General features: G+C 35.0%; 1 protein-coding gene across 2 annotated transcripts in view; it reads right to left on the bottom strand.

The window, feature by feature from the left end:
- The window catches only part of PIK3C2G (phosphatidylinositol-4-phosphate 3-kinase catalytic subunit type 2 gamma), a 327,581-nt gene that overhangs the window by 261,608 nt on the left and 39,885 nt on the right, over positions 1–26,088 (bottom strand). For both annotated transcript variants that reach the window (XM_046012794.1, XM_046012795.1), the window contains exons 7-9: positions 19,409–19,472; positions 7,081–7,203; positions 2,159–2,192 (exon numbers count right to left, since the gene is read on the bottom strand). In XM_046012794.1, coding sequence (XP_045868750.1) covers positions 2,159–2,192; positions 7,081–7,203; positions 19,409–19,472 — 221 coding nt within the window. The remainder of the gene's footprint in view (positions 1–2,158; positions 2,193–7,080; positions 7,204–19,408; positions 19,473–26,088) is intronic.

Here is a 26,088-nt window from a genome sequence, read left to right as displayed (position 1 = left end):
CTTAAAGTGGTGTCCTTTGTTAAAAAAGTCGGAGAGAACAAGCAGCATGAAAGAGCTCTAATTTAAATTCTCTGAGAAATCAACAGTAGCAATTAATAAAACAAGAGTAAAGTAGCGTAAAAATCGTTTTTAAAAAGAGGACTCATCCAACTCTAGAGGCCTACCAACAGGGATTCTCCTGAACAACAGAGTCAGGGAATTATAAATTTATAGAAACATAATTCCCAGTTCCCATATTGTGCTGTTTGGTACTCTGAAGCAGGAAGTGCAAACTTCTAGTTAATAATTTCCAATCTTGTGCAAATGAATACACATCTAAAATAAATCATAAGGTTGGGCCAGAGATCTTATTAATTCAAGCCCCAGCATATATTTTGGGAAATCTTCATTTTTTGGATATTTAAACTCTTGTTCTTGACTTCTTGTGCAGAAATACAGTTCTTGGTTATAATTTGCTTTTTTGAGATAGTATAGAGATGTGTGCTTTTGCATTATGCTTTACTACCAGAACTATGTGAAATGTTCTAGAGACTCAATATATGGGGCTTGGTGGTAAAATACGGAGTTATAATGTTTGTCACACCTGATTTTACTCTGGAGAAAGAGTTATAGTATCATAAAATTGAGAAACACTGACTATATATACTTGATTAAAATATATTAATTAGAATCTGTTATGATTTAGCATGAATATAAACCTTTGGGAACATTCCTACACAGTTTTGTGGGATCTTATACCTCAACCCCTGAAGGGTATGGGCTGAAGGGATTTTTATTCCAGCATTCCTAAAAGAAATGAAGAGAGGTACAATTCCATATAAACATACCTCCAATTTGACTGATTATTTATCACTTGGGCTCTGTTAGTGATACTGTTACCAGGTATCTATCTTTTCCTTCCCTTTATGATGTTCTGGAGTTTAATGAATGTCTGGAATAGGGATTTTTATACTATTAGTTAGTTTGTTTGTTTTCCATGCTCTCTGCCATCCCATTTAATTCTGTGATGAAGTGGGGGAGTTCTTGACATGTAATTGTGTCTTCTTTTGAGTGGTGGAAATTAGAGTTGAGAAGATACCACCTCTGCCCATAACTTTCTCCTAAAAATGACTAAGGGTGGAGGGCAGGTTGAGGTTATCTTTTGCACTTCACTATGAATTCTACACCTGGAGTGTGAGTTGAACATCTGTGAGTGAGTTTCCTTGAAGCTACTCAGAGTGTTAATATGCCAAATACCATTTGCTTTTGCAAACAGGAACTACTCTGACCACACCCTGCACATTAAATGCTAGCATGTCTTCTGTGCATATCAGGGAAGCTTAGGATCAAAGAATTAGTTCTCTAAGGTGACAGTCAAAAAATGGAAGAGTTGAAATTAACCAGATTCCTGGGGCGCCTGGGTGGCTCAGTGGGTTAAGCCTCTGCCTTCAGCTTAGGTTGTGATCTCAGGGTCCTGGGATCGAGCCCCACATCGGGCTCTTTGCTCAGTGGGGTGCCTGCTTCCTCCTCTCTCTCTGCCTGCTTCTCTGCCTACCTATGATCTCTCTCTGTCAAATAAAATAAAATAAAAAATAAAAATAAAAAATTTTTTTTAAAAAAATGAAATTAACCAGATTCCAAAAGTTGGGTCCCTTGCTCTACACCACACTGTCACTCACCCACTATTTTCTGTAGAGGCAAAGTCCTCCTGTGGCTTGCAGTTTTATAGGCTCAGAGCCTCTGTGAACTCTAATTATTCCAGAACCTAATCCTCCTACATATTATGCTAGATTGGTCTTTCAAATAGAGTTTGACTTTAAATCTGAAATTAGTGACTTTGAAGAAAGACATCTACTACTTTTCTGACTCTCTTACGTTAAAATATAATTAGCTAAATAAAATTTCATAGTTTCTTGGAATGGTTTTAAGAATATTTTCAGTATTCCTTTCATTTTTATAGATCTCTTGACTTTTCCCATTTCTTAAAAATGTCAGGCTACAAGTTTAGAGAGTGGATTTTTATTCACTTGCAGAATAATCACTTCCATCAGTAAAAAGAGTTTTAGCAAAGCATTTCTAAAATATTTCTGTGTTACCTTGATATTTGGATGAAAAATTGAAAATGAATTATCTTGGGTTCTATAACTTTTTTTTTAATGTGGGTACATGTATATTTTACCTTTTGCTGAAGTCTCTGAATTTTCATGAAAATTCTGAAAAGAAAAATAAATGTGAAGATACAATTGTTATTTAAGAAAATAAATTCACAAAACAATCAAACTGATAATAAATAGAAGGAAGCTAAATTGTAAGATGAAAGAAAAGCCTTCTGAATGTTTTAATAAACAATCTGGATTTTTTGACTGAAAAATTTAAAATAAGTTATGCCTATTTAGTGTTGTTAGAACAGTTCTATATATATTGACTAACCTCAGTTCCCCTTCCACGGCAGTGAATGATTTTTTGAAAAAAGTGCATTTTAATTATCTGCTTAATGTGTCCTTCTTATTAGCAGTTATTCAGTTGTTAGCTTTGGGCTGCAGTGAAAAGAGGGCTGGATGGAAGGGGGCAAAATTATACAGACTCGTGATATAGTTTCATTTCTTTATTTATTTTTAGGGGATTTTAAAAAAACGGATAGTAAATCGCAGGCAGAGAGGGGGGGGGAAGCAGGCTCCCCGCTGAGCAGAGAGCCAGACGCGGGTCTCAATCCCAGGACCGGGAGATCAACCCACCGAGCCACCCAGGCGCCCCTATTTTTTTTTTTAATTTATGATATGGTCACAAGTGTTTTACTATCCGTTTTTTAAAAATCCCATAAAAATAAATAAAGAAATGAAACTATATCATGAGTCTGTATAATTTTGCCCCCTTCCATCCAGCCCTCTTTTCACTGCAGCCCAAAGCTAAAAAAAAAAAAAAAAAAAAAATCTGAAATTTTATTTTTTGTTGTCATTTTAGTTCACATCCATTAGTATGGTTTTATTTATTTATTTGCTTGTTTGTTTACTTGCATTTATATTTGTTGGAGGCCTAGAATTATTTCAGTGGTTTAGAATTTGCTGATGGTAAATTCATTATCATGAAAAATATATAAGATTCACTAAAAATAAGGTTTCAGTCCAAAAGCAAACACATTTTCTAATATGATCCACTTTAATTAATGCTAAATTTTTTGAAATTTGGGTTCACAAGTTTGTTTTTAATATATGAAAGCCCGATTTCTCAAGGGAATAATTGTTTTCTTGTAACAGAGAACTTGCTACAATATTACTTTAGAGAGAAAACACTTCTATCATGTTTAAAATGTAATTTAATATGCATATATGGCTTTTCGACTTAAAAGCATTCTTCACGTGAACCTTTCCAGAAGCATTACTTTTAGGTATAATATTTCACTGGAGCATGGTTTCAACCACTAGACTTAATAACAATACATAAGATCTTCACCCCATCCATGTGGGTGAGACTATTAAAGATGTTAGCCTGACTTAACTAAGATTCAATTTATTCAGAAATATAAACTTGTATTTTAAAATCACCATGACATCCACCTACAGCACAATGTGTAAGACCATATTTTTCACTTTGTGTTTCATTTATTGTGTGAACATGTAATGGAAATATATTATGTGAGATTCTGGAATAAAATTTTGAAGGATGGAAAATTGTTTCCAATGCTGAGAGCATGAACAAGAGTATAACTGCACTTGTGATATAATTCATCATCTTGCCAAAACTTCCATTTAATAAATACCTAATTACTTCTCTGTATGGCAGGAAATAGTCTCTTGCAAGTTGACCAAAAAATTCAGCCAAGGGAAAAGAAAGTTTCTCAAATTTGAGTTTGTTGGCAGAAGATTCACTTTTCTCAGTATTTCTTTAATCTTAGTTTGTGGTGGGTAGACACACTGAGATACTTTGGCATTGTTAACTGCAGTTGGTTACTAAGCAAATTCTGGAAAATGTACTTACTATTTGTATCAACATTCTTATAAAGGTGGGTTCATGGTTAGGTTAGAGAAAGAGAAGAATAAAACGTTTAAATGAGGGTGATACAGAATAAGTGAACTTTTAAAGTGTGCTCAAAATAAGAATCTGCTTATTAAGGGGTATTAAACTATTTTTTGCCATTGACATATATGAAATAAAACTTGTGATTGTCAACTCTATTTTTATGTGTCAATAATCACAATAATTTAGTGCTCATATGTATATAAAAGATGTGAAATGTGAATATGAGCTTTTTTTTGAGAATTATAATTGTTCATAGCTTTCCTAGGAAATACTCAATTTCTCTTTAAAGGATTCTTTTGGCTTCAGCTATACTGAAGGCTTGATATTTCTGAGAAAATTGTTATTTTTGTTCTTTTAGGGAGTTTCAGAAAAATGAATGTTTTAAAGATAAAACTTTTTGTATCTAGTAATATTTTAATAGCATTAAAGTGCTTTATCCTAAAATTAAATTTCCCTCATTCTTTGATCTGTTGTTCGTACTGATTCAGCGTACTGATTCACTGAGAGCTGGACATAAAATTGAAGCACAACCAAGTGATCTTAACAGACAGAAAGTCATGTGTTCACATTCATGCATGTGGTCTCCTCTTCTGGCAAAGGCTCATATCTGTTATGAAGCTTGCTATAATCAGTGATTGTGAGAAAATGAGGACCGAAGTGGTGCTTGTGCAAATTAAAACCTTCATGTTGGCTATATGGGGAGGAGTCTCAAAAACTACCACCAGCAGTGTCCCCACTACCTCCAGTAATTAATATAACTCATGCAAGAAGCGCTATCATCTGGACCTTTATTAACATTATTTGTAATGCTCATAGAAACCCTGCAAATTCTGTTATCTATCTATGTATCTATCTATTTATTTTTTTATGTATGCATGCATGCATGCAATGAGAAAAGCTGAAACTCAAAGATATGAATTAATTTTCCTAAGGATGTTCAGCTAAAAACTCACCGAGTTCAAATCATACTTGCATGACCCTCAACTCTGTGTTTTATAATGTCTCCCAAATGTGATCATCTAAGAGAAACTAGTTGCTTGTTGAAGGTTAACTCTCACTACCTTGTATCCTGACTTAACTTTAGCTATTGGAAAGCTCTTCTTAGTATCATAAAATTCTTAAGTTTTTGAGTTCATCAAAATACTTATATTCACAACATACTGATGATAGGGTTTTCAAGACTATGTATAATTTTCCCACTCTGACACAGAATAAAAAATATGACCAGAATAAATGTGATCACTTCGAATTTTTTACGTTGTTATCATTTGAGAAGAACATGGATATTAATATGTACATATAAAAACAGCTTTAGAGACTATGTAGTTATTTCGTTTTCTTCTATAATTGGAAGATATGAGTAGATATTTTCCCATTAAGAAAAATGTTATAGGGGCGCCTGGGTGGCTCAGTGGGTTAAGGCCTCTGCCTTCGGCTCGGGTCCTGGGATCGAGCCCCACATCAGGCTCTCTGCTCCGCGGGGAGCCTGCTTCCTCCTCTCTCTCTGCCTGCTCTCTGCCTAGTTGTGATTTCTCTCTGTCAAATAAATAAAATATTTTAAAAAAAAGAAAAATGTAATAGACAGTTATTAATTTCATGACATAAACTTTTTATATTTGTTCATTATATTGTTTAAATTTTGATTTCTTCTTTGCTTTGGGATTTTAGCTTTCAATGGATGTTTTAATAATCTGGAAAATCTTTTGGGAGGATGATTCCACTACTCCTGAATCATCACTGTCACTATGTAATGCAAATAAGGTATCTAAATTTCTATATTCATTATTGCTCTCTAATTACAAAACAAGTGCTAATTAAAATAAGACATACAAAATCCAACATTAAGAAATTACTGATTTTTTTCCATAGTCATCTATTTGGAACAATGATGACGATTTATATATACTAATACAATTGTCCACTTTCTAAATCAATCTTTTTGAAATTTCAAGGCTGGCATATTAAAGGTAGCTTGTGCTGTTCCTTTCCATGTATCACTCTCTGTAATGAATTTCATGTATAGAGGAAGAGGCTGTCAGGCACCTTTTCTTATTTTATCTTATTTAATCATTATAGCAACCTATAATTAATTATTATTGTTCCAATTTTACCGAAGAACGTTGGCATATTCAAGGTAGTCTGTGCTGTTCCTTTCCATGCAGATAAAGAATGCATGTAGTCACTTTCTGCTGTGAAGTTTCAGATATATTGAGAAAGAGGCCTGAGTTCAAATCTCTGTTTTGCCACTTATTAATCCTCTGTACACAAGCATTCCAAGCATCAGATTTTAATAATAAAATTAACATTAAAATAACAACTTTATGGCATTGATATGAGGATGAATTAAAATAAAAATGAAATAATAAATAAATGAAACTTTTATTATTGCAATGCACTATCAAGTAGTTTATCATCATCATATCTTTCTGCTTCATCATTTGCTAAACTAATAACAAGATTGAATGGATTTATTGTGACCAGATTTCCTAACCTTTTTCTTGGGCAATAATTACACATGTAATTCTATGTCAGATTTCTGAGATTTTAAAAAAGTCACATAATACTTACTTTTTAAACAGTAGAAAAAAGGGTGTTATTTGATGAGATGGGATCATATAAGCAATGGACATTGCAAATTCAACAAAAGATAGCACAAAATTTGGTCTTTTCTTTCCTATATGTGTGCTTGTCCATGTAAGCATGGATACTTACCCCTGCATATCCTGGTGCACATGAGAGCCATTAATAGTCTATATAAACACTTGCCTATAAATGTTATTATATAAGCATATTCCTCTTGGTAGGATGGTAGGATTAACTTCAATCTCACTTGGAAGATATATCGCAGTTACAAACTTCAAATGTGTAAGAAATTTCTTTTAATTTAATTAAATCCTTTTGGTATAATAGAATCAAGTTTCCATTAGCCCCAAATGATTGAAATGCATATGTGCACACACGTACACCCAGACACACAGTACTTATTCAAAATTCTTTCACTCTTCTTTTTTTCTTTCACTCTCCTTAATTAATTATTGAACTCAGGTTTTAAAGAATTACTGTCCAATAAATGAGTGTATTTACCTCTGTTTTTCTCTGAAGAATTAGATTTAGTTCATTTACAGCATCTGTAATTTGTTTGGTCTCCACACACCCCAGAACACTGCATATATTTTTCACTTCTTCAATAATATCATCTATATTTTGCTATGGATGAAAAATAAGAAGATGCAATTTAATTGGAATACATCTGAAGTCTTTTCCAGGTGAAGAAACCACAACTACTCGGTCATAACATGGAGAAGAAACATTTATGAATAAAAAGTCAGTCATTTTATTTGTGTGTGAACTCAATTTGAGTCAACACTGTCACATGCCTGACAGAGATCTACTTCATTATTAAATTAAACTGAAAGCCATATACTCTTCATAACTATAAAGTTAATCCCCACCACATTTTCCATGTGTATAATCTGAACGGGAGTTTAGTTCTGGGTACCACATTTGAGACTGGGCTTGACAAATTAAGAGTTTCCCAAAGAAGAGCAACCCAACTATTGGTATATTAATATACTCATTCCAAACAGTGTAGTGGACTTTGTTTTCAGCTTTACAGTAAGGTTATCTGTGTTAAAATCCTGGTTCTGCTCCATTTGTACCTGTAACTATTATCAATTATTTAACTTTTGGGGATGTAAGTTTTCTCTCTGTAAAATTGGAACAATAATAATTAATTACAGGGTTGCTATAATGGTTAAATAAGATAAAATATGAAAAAGTGCCTGGCAGAGAATAAAGGTTACATTTTGGCTAATTAATTCATTTTCGATTTTTATTCATTCACACGAATTTTTCAGTTTATATGAGAAATCAGATACTGTACATCTCCACATAACCAATAAAATAAAAACCAAAAGATAATAAAAACTATGAGAAGGGCATGTATTAGGTGCTATGTTTCATTTTCATTTATACATTCGAAGTAGATGTGTGATATGAATTTGTGGAAATCTTTAAAATATTACTCATTAAAATGCAAATGCAGAGTTGACTTGGGTCAGTCAGTAGCTAATTTACACTCTCTTAACTCTAGTCTTAAAGTGCTTCATATCTGATCTATTTATCTTATTTAATCTTCCTCAAATTCTGAAAGATAAATATCATATTCATTAAATTCCTGAATTGCTGAGATTGCTAGAATATGTTAAATGAAATGTTCCAATGTAGAATTAACTTGATGATTAATTAGATGTGTGGACCAACAGAAAGTTTGGATTTAAATGACTCTAAAGTTTTATGCTTGGGAAACTAAGAAGATAGGGTCCCATTAATTATGGCAACAAATATTGGGAAGATTTTTTGATGAGGTTATGATGCATGTGGTTTTTGATACGAAGAGTTTGACCTTCCACAGTGACAACCAAGCACACACATCCTTCAGCTATTGGGAAATGCAATGCGATTCTAGCTCTGCCAACTGTTGAATTGAGAAAACACACACACACACACACACACACACACACACAGAACACATGCTCATATAAACGCTAGTTGAACTATAAGAAAAATGTGTAAGTATATGACTTAGCCCAAAACAAAGATAGGATAAATTTCTGGGTGACAGAAATTTAATGACGAACCTTAAAGCCAGAGAAGTGTCTTTAACATTGATGCTAAATGGCCTGAGGGAAATATCAGATTAGATTTAGGCCCTCAGACTTAGAGAGTGGTATTTACTGCTCACAGTGGGACAAATGCTGAGATTTTAGACCTAAACCAGTAAGAGGAAGATGGGAAAGGCAGATGTAGAGCTGAAATCTCAGAATAAGCCCCTGACACTGGATAGACTGTCACCTGTAAAAGGTGGGAGAAGAAAAACAGTCCCTAATGATCAAGGGAGCTTTTGAGGAAGACTCTCATTCCAGGAGCTTTGAGTGAGGAAAATGAATACCTGAAAAATCATATGTTTAACTGTGAGGTACGGATTTATGTCAAAAAATTGTGCCAGGATGTAGTGACTATTTTGGATCCAGACAGAAGCAAATGCAAAACTGCTGTATGGAAACATTTTCTAAACTCCAAAACCATGGAGTTTCCCTTAATACATACACATAGGGATGTGTGTGTGTGTGTGTGTGTGTGTGTGTACATGTGCGCACACATGCACACACACACAACATCGTAGGAGAATAATCAGCCTAAAATTTACAAATCATATGATAGCTGATGCACCATACGAGAGATTCTGTAACTATGAAACATGCATTAGTACCTGATTTCAAGTGATATTTTGAGCATAGTTTTCATAGAGGTGACACCTGGCCAAGAATTTGGATATGACTGTTTAATTAGAGACTGTGGAGGAAAGAAAAATTGAATGCTTGGTATGTAACATTTTAGAACACCTAATATTTAGGTTGATGGAGAAGGGAGTTTGAGGTCACAGATGGAGCACACAATGCTGAGTCCTGAGCCAGAAGACTATAGTTTAATGGACATAAAGTTAAGGTAGTTGATGGTACTAGGAATCTTTAGCTTGGAAGAAAAAGAAGAAAAGGAAACTTGATGACTATTTCCACGTATTTGAAGTCTGTTTAAGTGAAAAGGTGATTACATTTACTATAAGCAGCTCTGGAATGACAAATTAGAGCAAATGGTTGCAAACTTATTAACACTTATTTTGACTCAGTATGAGGAAAATCTTTGTAAAAAGTATTTGTTCAAAATTTGAGAGACTATCCTGTCAGTAGAGAGTTCCTCCACATTAAGGGTATGCAGACAGTCAGGAATGTTGAGAGATTTTGCATCATATAGGATTTGAACCGGACTACCTCTAATCTTTGTGACCCTTTGGGTTAGTATAAACTGACAATAATGCACTTTTCTTATTTTATATGCTGTATTCCAAGTCTGTCTTAGGAAATACTTGATGTATCATAAACTCCGAGGAGCAGCATTTTAATACTTTAGATATTAAGCATATCCTAAAAGTATTTTGAACATTAGAGAAGATTGGTGACAACTTTTCTCCTCTGCATTTTTCTGGAAGACAAAACAAAACAAAACAACATATCCGTCCCTCCCCACTGTTATTTAGCTGTGATGAAGACCAAAGGAACAGCCATGTAAGAGCTTGCCATTTTCCAAGTTTTATATAAACCTTAATGAATTTCTATTTATATTCACACACTGAAAATTTCCAAATTCAGTTAATGAGTTTGGAGACAAATTGAGAAGTTAGAATTATTTTTGTTCCAGATGAACTAGTTATTGCTATTATAAATTGTTTGTTCCTCAAAGATTAAAAATAGTCTTTGGAGGGGTGCCTGGCTGGCTCAGTCAGTAAAGCATGTGACTCTTGATCTCAGGGTTGTGGGCTTGAGACCCATGTTGGGTGTAGAGATTACTTGAAAATAAAATCTTTTATTTATTTTATTTATTTATTTTTTAAGATTTTATTTTTTTATTTGACAGACAGAGATCACACGTAGGCAGAGAGGCAGGCAGAGAGAGGGAGGAAGAGAAGCAGGCCTCCTGCTGAGCAGAGCGCCTGATGCGGGGCTCTATCCCAGGACCCCGGGATCATGACCCGAGACAAAAGCAGAGGCTTTAACCCACTGAGCCACCCAGGTGCCCCAAAAATAAAATCTTTTAAAAATATTCTTCGGAGTTCCATTTCAGCTTAAAATATAGATATTTGGTCACACCTTTGCAATGAAAAAAAGGCAGATAATATACAGAATCATATTTTTTCCTGACTTCATTAGAGATTTGAGGTCACAAGTGACCAAATATACTAGATTCCAAAGAATGATAGGCCCCTCCCAAGAGAGATGGAGCATATAAAGTCTTTGACCTTTAGCAGAGTGCAGGAGAAAGAAGTGACCACTATACAAGAGGGTAAGAATAAATTAACTAAAATTATAATAAGTTCTTAAAGGGCCAGGTATGAACCAGCCTGGCGAGTTGGAATATCTGGAAGTCTAAAACATAATGAGAGTTTACAATAATTATTTAAGCTGTTTTCTATGGATGCGTACCAGTTGTTCAGGGAAAATATTGTTCAGGAAAATGAAGGTACAGTTAGTGGTCTAGTATGTACCAGATGATCACCTGTTTCTGGGAGACAGGCACAAAGTCCTGTCCACTTCTGTGGAGCCTTCTCTAACAAGAAGCAAAAGCATTATGCTGCTGGTTGATGATACTAGGAAAATTATAATACTCAGAGGGGCAGAACACTCTCTGTCACCCTGATCCTCAGCAAACAAATCTTACTTTGTGGGGAAAGGGAGAGAAAGCAAAGCAGTCTCCCTGTGGGTGAGAGGTAGATATAGCAGACGATCCTTTGCCAGTGAGGGAAAGGTCAAAGCAAAAACCTTTGGCCCATGGAGAAGGGGAAGGATACTCTGTCTTAAGTCAAGGATCCTGCATGGATGCCAATCAGAAGCCAGGTACCAGTGTCAGAAAATCATCTTCTGTATAAGAGTAACTACAGATATAAGGCACAGTTTGGCTGCCATGTGGAGGAGCAGGGATTCTCAGAAAGTTCCAGTCTTGAGACTCTAGAACACAGTCTGCCTATGACTGTGACTGATCATTACAACACAGACCTCCCTTTACCTTACTACAGAGGATGAGTCAATTTTGAGTAATAAACAAAGAGCAGAGTAGTGCTGGGGGAGAGACAAGAGTATTGAGGGGGACTATCTCTGTGGCATAGGTGAGCAGGGGCTGCTGAAAGATCAAAGTGAAGCAAGAATACTGAGTAAGGAATTCTGGCAGCACAAGCCCCGCTGTAAGTACAGGTAATAGTGGCTAACCACTATTTTACGGAATATGAAATGTGAAGTGCCCTATGGTAATGATAGCAACAATGAAACACAAAGCACAATCTTGAATAGATTATATCATTAGTGTGTAGTAATAGCATAAATAAAGAAGAACATTGCCCATTTCCAGGTGTGAATTCAATTTACCTCACTCTCTACTATTCTCCATGTGATATTTAGCGTTCAATCAAAAATTACAATTTGTATAAAAAAGCAAGTTACAATAACCCATTGTTAGTAGATGAAACAATTGACAAATCTGTATATTTGTTGGAATAATGAGACAAGGACTTTAAAATAACTATAATTAACATGTTACAGGGTCTCGTAGAAAGTATGGACAACATACATGATCAGAAGGGGGAACTTCAACACAGAGATGGAAACTACGGCAAAGCAAATTTAAATGATAGAAATATAAAAATATATGTGATATTAGAGCTGAACTCCTTCAGTGGGCACATCAGCAAATTGAAAATAGCTAGGAAAATTATCAGTGACATTGTAGATCGGTCAAGAGAAATTATCCTAACTGAAATATGAAGGGAAAAAACAGTGGGGAGAAAAACTAACATATGACATCTAAGAGCTGTCAGTCACATATGCAGTTGTAGTTCTAGAGAGAAGAATGGGGTAGAAATATTTAAAGAGATAATGGCCAGCATATCAAAATTTGTTGGATGCCACTAAACTTTAGAGGGAAGTTGATGGCTGTAAAATTTGAATAGTTTTATGTCATAATTGATAATTAATTGATAATTGATAATTATTGATATTTAATATTGATAATTAATTGATAATACCATTGCCACAAGGAAAAATCCAAAAAGATGATTTCATCGGTAAATTTTATCAAACATTTAAGGACAAAATCAAATCAAATCTACTCAAATTCTTTCAGAATATACTGAAAGGGAATACCTCTCAACTTGTAAGTCCTGCACTACTCCAACATCAAAATCAAACTACAACATTAAGGCAAAATAAAAATACAGACTGATGTGTCTCGTTGATAAAAATGCAAATACCCTTAACAAAATATTAGCCAATTGAAGCCAGAAATACCTGGAAAGGGTTTTAAATTTTCACAAAGTTTTCTTTATCCCAATAGTGCAAAAATATTTTTAATATTTGGAAGGAAAAAATGAGAAAAATCTTATACCAGTTTGTATTAATACAGAAAAGGTATTTGACAAAATTTATTACCCATCTGCAATATAAACTCCTAGCAAATGAGGAATGGAAGGAAACTTTTTCAACCTAGTAAAGGGTGACTAACTTCATGCCAAAAATACGTAAACTCCACATAACTTCATACTCAATGGTAAAGGACTGTAACATTCTTCTTAAGATTAACAACAAAGCAAGAGTCCTATTTTTATCACTTCTAATAAAATACTCTTGGAGATCAAGGCAAAGAAAATCCATATACAGAGAAAGTAAATCTTGGGTTGCATGGTATCTAGGATGGAAGGTATTTTCTGCAAAAAAGCAGTTGGGCACTTTTGGTGCAATGCAAATATTTTATATCTTGATGTCTGTGGTTGTTACATAGGCATTTGCATTTGCAAAACTAGTCAAACTATATGGTTAACATGAGTGTGTTTTACTTTATGTAGATTAAACTTCTAGATAGTTGATTTAATAAATATAAGTCATAATGAAAGTGGAAAGACAGGCCACCAGCTAAAAGGAAATATTTGCAATACACATAATCAAATGATGAGTAAATATGTAAGTAGTTCCCATCAATCTATTTGAAAAAGTTAAGGTAATGTATAAAATGGATGAAAAGTTTGACTGTGTATATCTATCTATCTACATCTATATCTATATCTATATCTATATCTATATCTATATATCATAAAAGATGACAGTTTATCAAACTCAATACCCAAAAAACAAATAATCCAGTCAAGAAATGGGCAGAAGATATGAGATACTTCTCCAAAGAATACATAAAAATGGCTAACAGACACGTGAAAAAATGCTTATTACTAGTCATCAGGGAAATATAAATCAAAACCACAATGAGATATCACCTTACACCCATTAGAATGTCAAAAATTAACAAGACAGGAAACAACAAAGGTTGGTGAAGATGTGGAGAAAGGGAAACACTCTTACACTGTTGGTGGGAATGCAGGCTGGTACAGCCACTCTAGAAAACAGTATGGAGTTTCCTTAAAATGTAAAAAATAGAGCTACCCCATGACCCAGCAATTGCACTACTAGATATTTACCCCAAAGATACAAATGTAGTGAAAAGAAGGGGCACATGCAACCCAGTGTTCATAGCAGCAATGTCCACAATAGCCAAACTGTGGAAGGAGCCGAGACATCCTTCAACAGATGAATAGATAAAGAACATGTGGTTTGTATATACAATGGAATATTACTCAGCCATCAGAAAGAATGAACACCTACCATTTGCATTGACATAGGTAGAACTGGAGGAGCTTATGCAAAGTGAAATAAGTTAAGCAGAGAAAAACAGTTATCATATGGTTTTACTCATATGTGGAACATAAGGAATAGTGCAGAGGGCCATAGGGAAGGGAGGGAAAAACTGAATGGGAAGAAATCAGAGAGGGAGACAGACCATTAGAGACTCTGGACACTGGGGAACAAACGGTTACAGAAGGGTGGGGGGTGGGGTAACTGGGTGATAGGTATTAAGGAAGGCACCTGTTGTGATGAGCACTGGGTGTTATACACAAATAATCATTGAACACTACATCAAAAACTAATGATGTAGTATATATTGGCTAATTGAACATAATTTAAAAAATAAATATTTCAGAAATAAAAAGATGACAGTTTGATATTTTAAATAAAGAATAATGAATTTATTCATTATTAGAAAAGTGAAAATTAAAACTGAAATGTGATCAAAATATATACCTTACTTAGGCAAAAATTTTAAAGGTTGGAATGTATCATACCTTGGTGAGAAAATGGGGCAATGGGAACTCTCATATGTTATGAGATATATGTGTCCCTATTAGAAAAGGGTCTGTTACCCTAAGTAACAGACAAATTCTTGATATTAGTTCATGAATATATCAACAGTAGAATATATAAATAAATAAATAGAGGTCCTTTGAGCTAATTGAGTACCATACAACAGTGGAAACAAATCAAAACCACATGGAACAAGGTGGATAATCTGAAAAACAATGAGTGAAAGATACATGGCTCAAAAACTACACATAATTTGATTCCATTTAGGTAGACATTAAAAAGGAAACCTAAACTTTATATTGCTAACGAATTGATAGATATCCTTTGATGGTGAAATGGGAAAAGGTGAAGTGGTGAAAAGAAAAGCTACAAAACACTTTTCTCTGAAGATTACCTCTTAGGTAGACGAAAAGAGATCTAACATGGCACATGGTCAGATCCTATGATACTGGCAATATTTTGCTGCTAAAGTTACTGTTTAATAAGAATGCCTGTTCTAATATTATTCTTTAATTTGTATATATAATTATATATTCTTTATGTATTATTTAATTCACTGCATAAATCCCAAATAAAATGTGAGATCATATCATTCCTTTGATGGAAACCTTCAGTGCTTTCCATCTCACTTGGAATGCGAATTATGTTGGCTAGTGATTATCTTCCTTATTGAAGATCTAGTTTCACTTTTTTTTTTCTTCTTTAAGTCTGAGAAGCATTCTATACATAATAGGTTTGACTTTTAGTAGTTTCAGTATGCCCTTTATTTCTGCTAAGGCAGGTTCCAATTCTGCAGTTGTGTTTTATTATCCCTGTGACCTGACTTTATCTCCTTCATCTCCTTGACTTCTTTTGTAACCTTTAACTGTGTCCTTGTTACCTATTCGTTTTATTCTATTTTTTTTTCTTGTGATTTTTTGGTCCTTTCCTACCTCTTCTTATATTCTATTGTGAATGCAAATCGGTTTTGTGACATTTTTCTTCTGGATCCTGTACAGTCCTCTACATTAGTAATAGTGTTAAAAATAGTAACTTTCATAGCAACAAAATAACACTTATACTTATCTTTACTTGAACACTTTATATTATATTAAACACATTACATCCACTTTTTATTAATTTTTAAAAATATCATTATATTTTATTTTATTATAATCACTCTAGTGATGAATAATACAAATGCTAGGAAAGTTGAATAAAAACTTCCATAGTGGTGGAAGGCTGTCATCCAGATACCTGACTGGAATCTCTGCTCCTAAATTCTGTCTCTACTGCCACTCTGTTTAAACTATGTTTGAATTGAACATCTAAATATCCAGTAATAGATCTGCTTGTTGCTAAAAGAGCTTCAGTTCTAATAAAGCTAAATATATAAGATCCCTTTGTGCCCCTTTTATTTCTACTTGTATATGGAAATTTTAGCCCCTGTCTAGAGCCTGAATACAATTAGATTTTGGTCTCAGGGAGAGGAAGCTGTGAGGTAATTATTATTATTCCTTACTCATTGAGTTACTTATACCTGAATAATAGAGATGCCATTCTGGTTATCTAGTTGGTACACTCTCTGAGTCATGAGCTAGATGGTAAAGTGTTTGGAGGTTTGTAGCTCTTTGTAGACCAAGAAGATATTTCATGAAGCCAAACCATGTTTTGAAACATGAGTAGATTTTTCTCAATCGACTTCCATCTAGTTTACAGTTAGTTCACCAGTTACTAGATTCTAGTATAAGTTTGTCATCAGTGGGAGGGATTCCTAACTTTCTCTAAAGGGCTATTTGACCTTGTAATAATAATTTTAGAGACAGTGCATTACAGGCTACTAGGAAGAAGCACTTTGAATCAGAAGTTGATTCTTGCACATAGATTAAAATCTATGCTTTGCATACACTGCTTTGCTGTATATGTATACCATTCTGTGTACATTATTCATGTGAATATGCTGTCTTTCCAACTAGATCATCAGCAACACCAGAGTATGGTTCTGATTTCCATTTCTCTTGATTCCAGTGAGTAAATAGTTCACTAATTTGCATTAAGCAAGCACTGACTAATATCTTAGGGGTAAAATTCTTTCTCTTTCTTCCATTTTCAATTTCTCTGAAATATTAGAGATGAATGCAGAATATAGAATGAATATAGAAAATATTCTTTATCTTTCTGGATATTAGTGGAATAGGTGAGAGGAAGAAGATGTTCAAAGGAAAAGTTCTATGTAAACTTACAAAACTATCTATTTAGCAAACATAATAGTCAGAATGCCCAATCTGAAGTAAGTCAAGTCTAAAATATGTTAAATGACCATGGCTGAGGAAATAAAATATTTGAAAATTTAAATTATCCATATTACTCAATAATATTCATGTCATATTTATTAAGCCTGCATGTTTGCTATTTTTTAAAAAATTACATTTAATAATTCAAGTGTGGAAGATTAAAAAGAATATTTTTCAAATTGGTACTGTTTTCAACATTGATGAAATGCTACCTAATGCAATTTTAAAATAAATAGGAAGCACAAAATTGTGAATCAGTCATATCACAGTCTGTCCTCACTTTTCAAATATTTACCAGTGATACCTCATAGGAAGAATCACATTTAAAAATCTCATTGTTTTGGAAGGAGTTCATCTGGGAAAATCTCAGACACTGTGGCCTATTTATAAGATAATTCAGATGTGGGTGATGATAGCTATTTGCCTGTGTTAATGTAAAGACGGTAATCATTTGATGTTTTGCCAATTTTTAGGCCATACTGGAAAAATTTAAAATAATCAATGGATTCTTTTAAAGTGGAAATATTAGAGGCTTCATATATGAGTAAGATGATCAGACCTCGTGGAAATTAAGAACTTTACAGATTCTCAACAATTTGTGTGTGTGTGTGTGTGTGTGTGTGTGTAAAATGGCATTTGCGATACATGAGCAGTACCAAGACATTTAGGTAATTACAATTCACTCATAAGTAGCTTACTATAACCTCAAAAATATATTTACATATAATCAAGTGACACAAATGATCTAGGAATGAAGTCTTCATTTGCATTGAGTACCTGGTAAATTTCAAATTCTATACAAAGGTGAAAAATAAAGCTGAAAAAAGTACTAATTATAACACTTTTATGAGACTTAAATCAATCTGTGAGCTTTTTTTCACATTTCACATTTTGAACTTCCATATTTAAGCTCAGCTCAAGGAAGAAAAATCCTGTTAGAATGAGAGGATTACACTTTGGAAGGGTATATGAGTTGTGTGTCATCACTCGTGTATTTGAATATTTATGTGGAATTCACATAAGTTTGGTATCTTCATCAAGAAATATTATTTATTATTTTCTGAACCTTTTACTGTTAATACTAAGAATAGGCACCTAGGTTCTTTATCTTTTCATATATATCAGGAGTCAATTATTTAATGGATAAAGAAATCCTCACTCGTTTTAAAAACACTGTCTTGGGGCACGAGGTAGTGCAGCCGGTTGACTGTCTGACTCTTGGTTTCAGCTCAGGTTATGATCTCAGGGTTTTGGAATCTAGCCCTGTGTTGAGCTCTGTGCTGAGCTTGGATGTTAGCTTGGAATTCTCTCTCCCTTCTCTTTCAGCCCCTCCCCCTGTTCTCTCTCTCTCTCTCAAATAAATAAATAATTCTTTAAAAAAAAACCCACTGTCTTACACAATTTTCTATAATCATAGGTTGTTTTATCTGTGGAAGATTAAGTTATAAGAAATGATCTGCCTAAGGGTGACCACAACTTGGATGCCAATTTGGTGACCAAATCTCAGTAGTCTTAGACTAAATCCATCATTTTTCCCTGTCAAGCTAGCTTCTCCTCTCTTTGCTATTTTAGTGAACTGATGTCTCCATGCAGTCAATTAGCAGCCAGGAATGTGGAGGTATTCTAGACATTCTCTTCTTTTGTTTTACACATAGTCTTTCACCAAATCATATAAGTTGCATATTTTTACCTATTTTGAATTTGTTCCCTCCTACCTACCCCTGTTGTAAAGTTTTTGTCAATACCCTCATCATCTTTTTGGGCTAATGAAATGCTCCTCTAATCACCCATCTGTCATTCTACTGGCTTGCATAATGGTTTTATGTCATCAGCTGATAAATTAGAAAATCATTAAATTGTCCATAAAGTGTCCTTAAGATCCTATATAATGGCCCCTGCTTGCCCCTTTCATCTGGTCTCTTTACAGGCCTTTAACCCTAATTGTAGCCATTCCAAATTTCATACAGTTTTCAAATCACAGCAGGCTGTTTTCTAACTGCTTCTATTCATGGTGTTCTATGCTGAAAGTTATCCCCACCCCCCACCTTCCTTCACGAGCCGCTTCTCTAGCTGGCATACTCATTTTTCAACATCCAGGTCAAATAGGTAAAATTGATAACTTTCTTCCACAGCCTATATACGCATAGGTCTTTCACAGTACCCGTGACACTTTATTAACACACATCTATTTACTTGTGTTTTTTGCCTTGATAGAATGAAAGCTGCTCAAGTAGAGACCTACTTTATTCATCTTTGTATCTTCAGAAAACTGCAAAGTTTTAGAAAAAGAGTATATGATTAATAGATGCTTCTTGAATTGACAGGTGAAGTAACATAAGTTAATACCTGGGTTTTCAATAGGCATTTCAGATGGAAGTCATATTTTTTTATTACTGTTGAGAGGCACTGTCTGGAAAGAAAAAAAAAACAACTTTGTTTAAAAGTGGGTAGGAAAGCTTATATAAACTTTAGCATATTTATCATAAATTCTGTTTTTCCATGATTCTATAGCAGACATGGTTAAAAAAGAATTGCTGCTGACATAATTTTAAAAACCATTTCAGACGAATGTTTATAAACTTTCTGTAACTTGATAAGCTACAAACATATTTGAAAACTTTAGAACTCCAAAAAAAAAAAAAACTCATGACAAATTAACCAAACCTCTCAAAGACTGTTCATTGTATCAAACTACTCTTTATTCAAAATATAAATTACAAAAGGATTCATGAGCAGATAATGAGAAATACTAAAATCAAGAATTGTTAAATATGCAAAATCTTGAAGAGAATCCCTTTCAGAATTAATGACATATATTTATAATACATAAAGTTGTCTTTGGCTTCAAACCTCTGTGTTTTTCTTTCCTGAGCTTCTCTTATTGCTCCAACTTTATCTTTGCTTCAGTGGAATAGATGTGAGATTAGTAGAGGTTCTTCTGAGTTCACTTATCAAAATTATTTTCCTAAACATTATGACTTTCCCTTCCTATTTGTCCCAAAAACTCCTGAATTGAATTGAACAAATGATACAACACAAACACACACCAATATATTTTACAATAGCTACCTTCTCAGCCTTTGTTAAGTCATCAGTTTAGTTGCATTACATCTTATAGTTCAAAGACAAAATTCATAGACTATGTAAAAGTAGAGGTATAGGAAAAGAATAGTGAAAAATTTTGGTTATTGGAGGAAAGGTTTTTATATAAAATCTGACCTTCAAACTTAAAAGACCACCAAGAATATATACCTAGTTCAGCACCTTGCTATTAAATATTATATTTATTTTATAGAAAAACTCCTAAAAACTAACGAAGGTATGTGATTTGCCCAACTTCTAAATGGAAGTCAGGTCAGGGAAGAGGAAAACTGAAAACAAAGCTCCTGCCATCTAGTGTTTGATCTTTTAATGACACCGTAAAGTGGGCTGAGGAAGGCAGGCAGAAGAGCCTTGTATTCCAGAAAGCAGTCTTGGAGGTCACCAAGATGGCAAAGTAGGAGAACCCAGCCTCTGTCTTCCCACAGTAAGACAACTATCCATGAACAGAAACAGCTCTGGGAGAGCTTAGGAGTCCTTCCAAGAAACTTACACAACACTGTAGAACAACAACAACAGCAAAAGCTGAGAATAACCACACAAAAAGGGAAGGGAGGGCAGTTTCATTTTACCTGCCACATCCCATCCTGCAGGCCAGCATTTTTCACTGCCAAGAGAATGCTGGGAAAGGGAGAGTGGTGAACCAGCAGCTTTCCCAGCCCTTTGGTCTACTACAAGAAGGACCTGCATTGGTTTTACTCCACCCAGAGCCCAGCAAGGCTGAGATGCATAAAGACAGCTAGGAACAAGGAAGAAGGGCTGGGGCTACCACCATCAGTCACACGGTGGGAGTTACAATGGTTCCCAGTGACCTGCTCTGCAGAGGGCCCAGTAACTTTTACCACTGAAGAAACCAACAACCAACAGAGAGGCTGCAGAATCCCTGCAGATTTCCCTATTTCCCTCATATACACAGGTATTCACATTCACAAACAGCAGCTGCTTGAGTCCCTCTCCACTCCTTCCTCACCCCACTGCCACTCCAGGGCTTACCTGTAGCTGGTTCCCAAGCTGTGCACCTCCAAGCCTTTGGCCTGACTAATGTCTTCACTGCTGTGCACATGTCTTAGGGAGACACTGCAGTCACAAGAATGCACATCAGCAGGCAGGGCCCCCATAGCTGCTTGTGGGCCTGGTTCTGTCCCTGTTTCCTGTCACTAACTCACACAGTGGGCTTGCTTGCAACCAGCCCCTCCAGCTGTATACCTGCATCTAACCAGCCTGACTCCCATAACAACCTCCACTGCTATGCACAGGACGAAGGTCTGCAGCCAGAGGAGTGCATGCCAACAGCCCGGTCTCCACAGTGCCAGTGCACCTTCAGTTAGTCCTAGTCCTTGCTGCCAGCCCTGTCCTCCCCCCACTATCTGTATGTCTGCCACCAACCACTGCCACTACATAGGCACCTGCAGCTGGTCCCTGCAACTGTGTGTGTGTGTGTGTGTGTGTGTGTGTGTGTGTGTGTGTGTGTGTGCATGACACCAGCTCTAGTGGCCACCACATGCCAACAGCACGTGCAGCCACTGCAGATCCCCCACAGCACTTCTAGGGCCACACAGTTAATGTTGTGGGTCCCAATGGGCTGACCCAAGGGGACATTACACTCACCAGATCTGGTTCTTCCACATGGCTCTGTACTTGGTGCCCTGCACTACTAGACCCAGGGCCATAGCATGCTCCAATGTGCCTCACCTGCAGGTGAAGGTCCTGCACTGAGATCAGCCCATAAAGTCTGGAATATGTGACAGCTTCTTCCCATGCACAGACACCTCTGCAAGGCTCTAGAGATCACAAAGAATCGGGGAAATAGGACTCCAAAATAGTATTCTGAAGGAACAGAGTAAACAGAGTAAACTTCTAGCAACTGACCTCAAAGAAGTGGAGATACATGAATGGCCTGACAAAAAAATTTAAAATAATTGTTCTGAAGAAACTCAGAAGTATAAGGAAACACAGAAAGACAATTTATTGAAATCAACAACACAATATAAGAACAAAATGAGAAATTCAGCAAAGGTATAAAAAACATATAAAAGAACCAGAAGTTTTGGAGCTAAAGAATACAGTAGTTGAACTGAAGAATTCAAAAAAGAAGCAGAAGAAGGGCAGAAGGTCCTGGCAGAAGAAGGGACCAAGAAAAAGAAAAAATCAGTAAGCTCAAAGACAGATTATTTGAAATTACCTAAGCAGAGGAACAAAAGGGGAAAAAAAGGAATTAAAAAGACCTATGGGATTCATGGAACACTATAAAAAGAAATGATGTACATGTCATTATAGTCCCAGAAGGAGAAGAAAATGAGAAAGGAACAGAGAGCTTATATAAAGATAATGGCTTTTGAACTTCCCAAACCTGGGGAGAGATTTGGGCATCCAAGTTCAATTGGAGTGGTGAGTGGATAAAGACACACCTATATATATCCTGCCTGCAAGAGACTCCCTTTAGCTTCAAGGACACACACATTCACAGTGAAGGGATGGAGAAAGGTACTTCATGCATATGGAGACCAAAAAAGAGCAGAGGTAGCTATACCTATCTTACACAAAACAGACTTTAATTTAAAAGCTGTTACAGGGGCTGCCTGAGTGGCTCAGTACGTTAAGTGTCTATGTTTGGCTCAGATCATGAACCCAGGATCCCGGGATCAAGCCTTTAGTTTGGCTTCCTGCTCAGTGGGAGTCAGCTTATCCCTCTTCCTCTGCCCCTCCCCAGACTGCTCTCTCTCTCCATCTCTCTCACTAATAAATAAATAAAATCTTTTAAAAAGCTGTTATAAGAAACAAAGAAGGAGCAAAAGGGACTACTATGAACAATTACATGACAAAAAATTAGACAACCTAGAATACTGGATAAATTCCTAGAAAATAATACCCACCAAGACTGAATCAGAAGGAAGTAGAAAATCTGAATAAACCAATAAGAAGATTAAACTGGTAATCAAAAACCTTCCAACAAAGAAAAATTCAGGGGCAGATGGCTTCATTGATAAATCCTACCAAATTTTTAAAGACAAATTAATGCCTTCTCAAACTCTTCCAAAAACTTGAAGAGATGGGGACACTCCCAAACTCATTATATGAAGCCAGAATTACCCTGATACCAGAGCCAGAGAAGGGCACTACAAAAAAATAAAACTACAGGCCAATATCCCTGATGATTATAGATGCAAAAATTTCCAACAAAATACTTGCAAACCAAATTCAACAACACATTAAAAGGATCATATACACCATGACCGAGAAAATTTATCCTTGGGATGTAAGAATGATTTAACTACACAAGTCAATAAATGTGATAAGGCACATGAATAAAATGAAACAAATCACTGATTATCTCAATAGAAGCAGCAAAGCATTTGAAAAAAGTTACATTCTCTCAGAAAAACTTTCAACAAATTAGGTATAGAAAAACATATCTCAACATAATAATGTTCATGTATGACAACCCACAGCTACATCATACTTAATGGTGAGATGTTGGAAGTACTTCCTCTAAAATCAGGAACAAAGTAAGGGTTCCCATGCTCACCACTCCTATTCAGCTTGGTACTAGAAGTCTTAGAGTAATCAGACAAGAAAATGAAATAAAAGGCATTCAAACTGGAAGGGAAAAGTAAAATTTTGTCTGTTTCATGATGGTATGATCTGATATGTAGAAAATCCTGAGGACTCCACCCAAATACTCTTAGAACTAATAAATGAATTCTGTAAAGTTTCAGGATGCAAGACAAATATATACAAATCAGTTGGATTTCTATACATGACAGTGAAAGTTTTGAAAAATTAAGAAAAAATCCCACTTACAATAGCATAAAAAATAGTAATAAGGAAGTGAAAGATCTATACACTGAAAACTATAAGACACTGATGAAAGAAATTGAAGAAAACACATAAATAGAAAGGTTTTCAAGGTTTTAGATCAGAAGAGTTAATATTGTTAAAATATCCATACTACTCAGAACCACCTATATATAGATTATATATTTTAAGTAAGTGCTGTGTCTAACATGGGGCTTGAACTCATGAACCTGAGATCAAGAGTCTACTGATTGAGCCCACCAGGCACCCCATTCAATATAATTTTATCAAAATTCCAGTGTCATTTTTCACATAAATAATGAAAACAATCCTAAAATTTATAAGGAAGCTCAAAATACCCTGAATAGCCAAAGCAATCTTGAGAAAGAACAAATCCAGAGTGATCACACTTCCTGATTTCAAACTATTTTACAAAGCTTTGGAAATCAAAAGCATTATGATACTGATATAAAAAACAGTCACATACACCAATCGAACAGACTTGAGAAGCCAGAAATAAACCTACACATCTACGGTCAAGTATTATTTGACAAGGATCCAAGAATAATCAGTGGGGAAAGGATATTCTTTTCAATAAATAGTGTTGCGATAAGTCGATATTCTCATGCAAAAGAATGAAATGGCACCCTTATCTTAAACCTTAAACTTTGCTCAGCACAGCAAAGGAATGAATGAACAAAATAAAAAGTCAACCTAGGTTATGGGAGGAAGTATTTGCAAACCATATATCTGATAAGAGATTGATATCTAAAATGTTAAACTCAACAGTGAAAAATCAGTCCAATTTAAAAAAATGGACAGAGGAGTTGAGTAGACATTTCTCCTAAAATATATATACAAATGGTCAAGAAGCATCTGAATAACAAGCACATGAACAGTATCACTAATTGTTGGGGAAATGTGAATCAAAACCATAATGAGATACCACCTCACACCTGTTAGAATGGCTGTTATCAAAAAGACTCTTGTCAAGGCTGTGGAGAAAAGGGAACCGTAGTGTACTGTTGGGAATGTAAATTGGTACAACTGCTTTGGAAAACAGTATGAAGTTTCCTTAGAAAATTAAAAAAAAAAAAAGTAGAACTATGCTATCATCCTGCACTCCCAAGTTCATTGCCACATAATTCACAATGGCCATGACAAACAACCTAAATGTTCATCAGTGGATGAATGAATACATACACATGCACACACACACACACACATATACATATATAATGCCATACATATAAAATAATATATATATCAATAATACAAAATACTATATATAAAATAAAAATATATTTTGCATGCAACTTTATATGTAAATATATGCATTATTTATAAATATTTTATATAGACTTATAAAATTATGTATACTATATACAATTAAAGTAGAATAAGCACTTAATGAGAATTAGACATTTGGTTTTAGTCCTAGCTAGAGCATAAATTATCTGTATGATGGTTGACAAATTTTTGAAATTCTCTGTGTTTTAGTTTCTTTACCAAAGGATAAGCTGCACTGCCCTAGGGTTGAAGAGAAGGCACTTAGATTCTGAGGCTAGTCTGTCCCTGTCAGGTTTTCTCTAGTCTTCACTGTAGCAGAGCTTTTGCTTTGCCCTAATTTAACCCTGTGAACACCTGGACTGCGCAATGGTCAAGGTCACCAGTCTTCTGTGAAGGGCTGGATAATGGCAGGGTGAGTGAGGCAGAAACAGAAGGAAAAAAAACTACCTTGCTCTCACCTTCTTTTCCTACCCTTCCCTTGTTTCTCTGTGTCTCAGGCAGCAGCTGTCTACATGTAAGTCACAACCCTCCACCAAACCAGTTCAAAGCAATCCTTTGTCTCCCAAGGATTTCTCACTTTTTAAAGAACGTGTCAGATTTGATATCTCTCTACAGGTTGTTTTTTTTTTTTTTTGATAAATTTATTTTGGAATAAGGAATCTACAGCCTTTCTTAATATGTCATTTTGATGAAAGCCCATACCTAATCCATGTAATTAGCTATAAAATAAAAATTTGAGTTAGGTTATATTGAAAGTCCTCCCTATTACTACCTATTCTATGATTTTATTGTTGAAGACAAATATTTTGGGGGAAATAAAGAGAGACCCATATGGAAAGACA

The sequence above is a fragment of the Meles meles genome, chromosome 7 (assembly GCF_922984935.1).
Source record: "Meles meles chromosome 7, mMelMel3.1 paternal haplotype, whole genome shotgun sequence".
NCBI lineage: Eukaryota > Metazoa > Chordata > Mammalia > Carnivora > Mustelidae > Meles > Meles meles.
This window is presented reverse-complemented; position numbering and strand designations above follow the sequence as displayed.